Source organism: Epargyreus clarus, unplaced genomic scaffold (genome assembly GCF_041222505.1).
Source record: "Epargyreus clarus isolate Ecla_fem2 unplaced genomic scaffold, WU_Ecla_fem_2.2 ptg000021l, whole genome shotgun sequence".
NCBI lineage: Eukaryota > Metazoa > Arthropoda > Insecta > Lepidoptera > Hesperiidae > Epargyreus > Epargyreus clarus.
The window spans coordinates 4,535,787-4,541,725 of record NW_027332228.1 but is presented as its reverse complement, the minus strand read 5'-3'; the positions used below and the strand labels follow the sequence as shown (position 1 = coordinate 4,541,725).

Here is a 5,939-nt window from a genome sequence, read left to right as displayed (position 1 = left end):
TCACTGACGATCCGTTGCAGGTAGGGGGGCACACCATGGTAACGGAGTGCCTCCCTGATGCAACTCCAAGGGAGGGTGTTAAACGCGTTGGCGATATCAAGAGACACCGCCAACACAACCTCACCCCGGGCAACTGCATCCTGCACAAGGGACTTCACTTGCTGCACCGCGTCTACGGTGGGTCTCCCTTTGCGAAACCCAAACTGATTAGCAGCCAGATCCGGACCGACCTCCTCGAGGTGCTCCACGATTCGGGACGCCACAACCCTCTCAAAAAGCTTGGCATCCTCGTCGAGCATCACGATAGGCCGGTACGCGGATGGGGATTCCGCTGGTCGCCCTGCTTTTCTGAGGAGGACAAGACGGCCTGTCTTCCACCGTTGTGGTATCCTGGACTGTGCCAGACAGGCGTCGAAAAACCTCCTCAGACGAGGCGCAAGAGCTTCCATGGCCAAGACCACTATGCGGCCCGGTATGCCGTCAGGACCAGGGGCGGTGTTTTTGGTACGAAGCCGTGACACCGCAGCTCCCAACTCTCCCAAGGTCACTGGCGGTACATCATCCGGTCCGGGCGCCACGACAGTTGGAGACACCATAGGAGGACATGGGTGTTCCTCCGTCCGCGGAAACAAGGCCGACACGACTCTGTCTAAAAGCTGAGGCCGGAGACTTTGCGTTAGTGGGGGTGCCCAGGGGCGAAGTTTTGACATCGCCAACCTATACGGCCTGCCCCATGGATCGCAATCTAACGTCCCCAGCAACTCCTCCCAGGCCAGAGTCTTAGCCCTGCCGATCGCTGCCACCAACTGCCACTTGGCCTCCTTGAAAGACGCATGCAAGAGTGCAATCTGCATCTCGTTCCTGTTCCTCCGACGCCTGTAATTGGTGTACTGGCGTCTGGCCACAATACAAGCGCTACGCAATTGCGTGAGCTCTGCAGACCACCAGTACACTTGGCACTTGGGAGGACGACGCCTGGAACGGGGCATAGATGCGTCACACACTTGTGTGTACGCTCCCCGAAACCATTCAGCTTCTTCCTCCACCACCACAGGGTCAGCGGATGACACCCAAGATTGCACAATTGCAGCCTCCTTCGCTAGGTCCCTGTCGAGGTGCCTCAACTGCCACCTCGGGCCGTTGTCAACCGGGGACCGGCGTGTGCCGGTTGGAGCGTTCTGGGACGCAGAGAGATCAAACCGAATATATCGGTGATCGCTCAGAGTCTCCGCATCGACCATGACTCCCCAGCCTCTTACACGGCGCGCGAGGGTGTAGCTTGCGAACGTTAAGTCCACAATAGACTCACCCTGAGGCCGCACGCACGTGCTCACCGATCCCCGATTGAGAAGAGCTAGTCCCTGTCCGAGAACCCATTCCTCCAGTACCTCACCCCGCGCACTCGTGACGCGCGATCCCCAAGCCGTGTTCCAGGCATTGAGATCGCCCGCCAGAAGTACGGGGCGAGGGTGGCTCTGAACGATCAGGCCACCCACCTGTTCCAGAAAAATCTCGAACTCGGCGAGTGATCTGTTGGGAGAGAAGTAGGCGCCAATAACCACAACATCTCTCAACAGAGCAGCGACGCATCCCGGGCCCTTTGCTACCTTTTCAAAGGGCGGGGAAGCTATCGCGTCCTGACGTATGATGGCCACTAAGCCGTCCCGGTCCCCTACCCAATTTGTATTATCGGGAGGAACGAAGTACGGCTCAGCAACCACAGCCACGTGAATCGACCACTCCTTAAGGTGTTGGGTCAGGAGACTCTGTGCTCCTGCGCAGTGGCCGATATTAGCCTGGAGGAATCGGAGGTTGTGGTCCATAATTAGGATTCCATGGCCACAACTCCGTTCCCGGACCCTCCAGCTGAGCTGCCGCTAACCGACTGTGTTGAGGGTACAGTCGGTGGTTTTCGCCCTTTAAGCCGAGGGGCAGTACAAGACTTGCCCCCTAGCCTATGGTCGGCCGGCTTCTTGGCTGCCGCACACGCTGTGCAGTGTGCTGCGACGGCGGTGCAATCTCGGGCAATGTGGCCCGATTTCCCGCAGCGGTAGCAATCACCACTGCGGTCTACCGTGCTACTGCACTGCTCCCGAACATGCCCAATCACCAGGCAGCGGTAGCAGCGCAGCGGTCTCGCTTCAAGCAGAGAGACCTTGGCCGACACCCATCCGATCAGCACTCGCCCGCCATCAGCCACCTTTCTGGCAGCACTTACCGGGCAGCTCAACCAGAGCGTGCCCAGACCCGAGTGGTTGCGGCGGATTTCGCCAGTCTTGACGGACGCTAAAGCACATCCGCCAATTCCGGCAATCGCCGCCGCGACTTCTGCTGCGGAGACGGCGTCATCTAAACCGGACACGCGTAACTCCGCACACTTTACTGGTCTGGACACTACCGCGTCCTCCCCCAGGGCTGCACGCAGCTTGTCTGCCAGTGTGTCCGCCTTGTCGGAGCTGGTAGCACCTGGAATCTCAAGGATTCTAGCCCCTGTGGCGGACACTTTAAATTTAACAGACTCGATGCCGAGGCCTTTAAGATCAATCTTTTCTTTGGCCTCGGATAAAGCTGCGGCGTAAGTAACGCCCTTCTTCAAAGCTTCTGGCTGCAGCTTGATAGCTACAGCAGAAGAGCGGGGGGGACGCAGCTTGCGCGTCTGTCTTCGTCCCTCCTTATTTTGCGGTCGCTGAGAGCCTGGCGTCGCAGATTGGGCCCCCTGTGGTTGCAGTTGGGCGGCACTCGGTTGTGCAGGCTTGGATCGTCGCCTTGTAACCACATTCCACCCCTCATCCATGGCAGCAGGAGCTGGTGGCAAGGGTCGAGGCTCCTTTTGGGGCGGAGTCTGAACAGTCTTCCCCTTCTTCCCCCTCTGGGACTTCAGGACTGGACTGTTGGAGGGCACGACCTGGGAGGTCGGCGCCGCTGGACTCTCTGGCTGCTTGGCATCTTTCGCCCTATCAGCAGCCAGTGGCGGGCGAACGCGCGGTTCCGGTGGCAGCCTCTGCTGCAGGGCCTCAAACCTTGCGTTGACCATCGTACCCACTCGGAGCATGATGGTCCTCTCTATCTCGGCCAATGGATCGGAGGCCGTGGCAGCCACAGTTGGCGGTGCCTTCTCGGCAACTGAGGTCGGATCCTCCACCACCCTGGCGTTACTTCGCCGGATATCGACCCTCAGTTCGGCCATTTCACGGCGGAGTTCTGCAAGCTCCGTTCGCAGCTGGTCATTGTCCGCTTTATATCTGTCGTTGACCAGCCGCAAACGGGTGACCTCTTCCGTCTCAGTGCGGCGTTGGAGTGCATCTATTGCCTCCGAGATGGCGGCAGCGGCGTCGCGCAGGGCCTTCACTGAGGTCCCCTTGAGGTTCCTCGATTTGCTCGCTACTTTGGAGATAACCTCCACCGAAGCTCGAACGCGGTCTTGGAGCTCTGTTGCCAGAGCCTTCTCTACCGCGTCATTAGCGTTTGCTGGCGGGGTCTTCATTCCTCGCGCTATTCGCACCTTGCGCGCCGCTTCTTCGACCTCTTTTTCGGCCCGTAGCTGCATTTCCGCACGCTCTGCGGCCACCAGTTCCGCCTTTGCCTTGGCTAAGCCAACGTACTGCCCAGTAGTAGGCGGTCGACCTCTGCCTCGGCGTGCAACGGAAACTTTCGGAGCCTTCGCCGGCTCTGAATTTACGCCGTCATCCTCATCAGACACTTCTCCTGTGGCGGCTCGATTGCGTTTCCGTGTCCAGAACCGTCCTTCCACCTCCGAGCCTTCAAAGCTCATAGCCGATTCGGAGCGTGACTCCACGGCTTCCACTCTTTCTACACCCGTCTCAGGCACTACGTCTACTCCACCCGTCTCGGGCACACCATCATTTAATTTAACAGGATCATTCATGTTGTTCCCACGAGTATGGGGGATATAAAGGTCCATCAAAGGAGAGCCCCCTGTCCTTTGGTAACTCTAATACTGTGCGGGGTCGAGAGGTCCCGCACAGACGGCCGCTAGAGGGCAGACTTGTCCCAGCCTACCACCTCTCATCTGTTGTGAGAGGCGACCGAACGCCACGTACCTCAGCGTCCGGCCTTTGGGGTTTTTTATAGAGGTTATCTCCTCGCGGTCCGGGCGGTTAAGCCAAGACCCCCGCTTCACCAAAGCCGCGAGACATGACCACGACACTCTGGTGGGTTACGGTTTTGGTGACGGTGGCAAATGAATGCCTACGTGACGGCAGGGTAAGTGCACGCCACGCCCGTCACCCTTGACCCGGGAAAATACCCCGACGGTCAACGAGATGCCACTGCCGCCCGATACGGGACAGACGCAGCGCATCACAACCACCACACATGGTAATACTGCCGCCCGATACGGAACTGACGCAGAGTACCACAGCAACATTACGGGGTAGTGCTGCCGCCCGATACGGGACAGACGCAGCATACCGATGAGATGCAACTGCCGCCCGATACAGGACAGACGCAGTGCATCCCAACCGCCACTGGAGCGCTTTAGCTTCACCCGCTGCTAAATTGCAACGGGCTACTGAGCCCCCCCACCACGACAAGGCGCACTCCAACTTGAGGGGGGTCATCAACCCATTACTGTCCCACTGTTGAGTATCCCTTTCAGAATGAGGGTAGGCCATAGTGCACCGCGCTTGGCAAATACCAACTGGTAGTCATTATTTTTGAGATTTTTTAAGATCTTAGATATGCTAGTTATCTCACGATATTCGTCGTTAATGCGACTGATAATTAATTTCCAATACTCGCATAACTTTGAAAAATCGGAGTGCTTGCCTAGGGTTAGAACCTCGGATCCCTCAGTTTTTCCCCACTTTCAACCTCTACACCATCACAGTTTGTACCAAGTGTAGCAATAGATACCCTGAGTATGAGATTTACATTTTTACAAAATGACTGAAATTGTATTTGTTTACGTATTTGCCCATACATTTCCAATCAGCGCCACTAGCGGATTGTATCAGAACTGATTGGAAATGTATGAGAAATACGTAAACTAAAACAAAAACAGTCATTTTTGTAAAAACTCCTAACACGGGTATAGATGTAGGTAATAATCACTTATTCCCACGTTCGTAACATATGCAATATAAAATACATTTTAAGGTAAAAATATTGTAATATTTATTAGCACTTAGGCAACGGTGCGCTAATGCTTCAAAGGATCGCAATAAAAACCCTTTTAGTACTTTCAAGGCAACACGAGTCACAATAACATCACAAGTGTCAGTCAAGTGTCACAAGTTTTGAAGGTGGTAGAACCCTTTGTGGTTCGACTCCGGCGGCACCACCGCCACACCTATTTCTACCTAATAACTGCAGTGTTAGAGGTGCTCCTGTGTTCCGGTTTGAAGGGTGTGGTAATGGAGACAGACTTTTCCGAGGCGTTCCAGCTTAGTCCTTAGGGGTAGCGGCGCATCTGTGGCCGACCTCAGGTAGGAAAATCTAATCCTATCTGGGGTTTATTACAGATGTCCATGGGCGGCAGTAGCCACTTACCATCAGATGGACTGCATGCTCGTCTGCTACTCTTATATTATATAAAAAAAAAACCTTCATTTGATGAAGGTAGCGTTAATAAGACTAACGATTTTAAGACGACGTACATACGTTTTCTGTAGAAGTTATTTATGTGTCTATGCGTTTTTTTATGTAATAGATTATGTAAGCTCTCACCTGAGAGTAAATGGCCACTACCGCATATGTACAGTCGGCTCCAAAAGTGGATGAATACCTTAGGCTTAGGGAATTAGGCTTTCATATATACTTATACACGCACGTGTTCATAAGTACCTGAACACAGCTAGCACTGTAATTAGATGAACGTCGTAAATTTTAAATTAGGTGAACACTACAGTGTCAAAAGTAGCCGAATATGATGCTAGCTATTATTGCACATATCGGTGTTCAGCTGCTTTTGAAGTGTT

At 54.6% G+C, this 5,939-nt stretch overlaps 1 protein-coding gene across 1 annotated transcript; it reads right to left on the bottom strand.

Annotated features, from left to right (window-relative positions):
* Positions 1-1,825: 1,825 nt before the first annotated feature.
* Positions 1,826-3,886, bottom strand: LOC140750817 (uncharacterized). Its single transcript, XM_073084543.1, has one exon. It carries the CDS (start codon positions 3,884-3,886, stop codon positions 1,826-1,828), a length of 2,061 nt encoding a protein of 686 aa, XP_072940644.1.
* Between the last annotated feature and the right edge of the window lie 2,053 nt (positions 3,887-5,939).

What these genes read in the sequence shown, in the direction of transcription:
- LOC140750817 (XM_073084543.1), bottom strand. Translation starts at nt 3,886, where the DNA reads ATGAATGATCCTGTTAAATTAAATGATGGTGTGCCCGAGACGGGTGGA.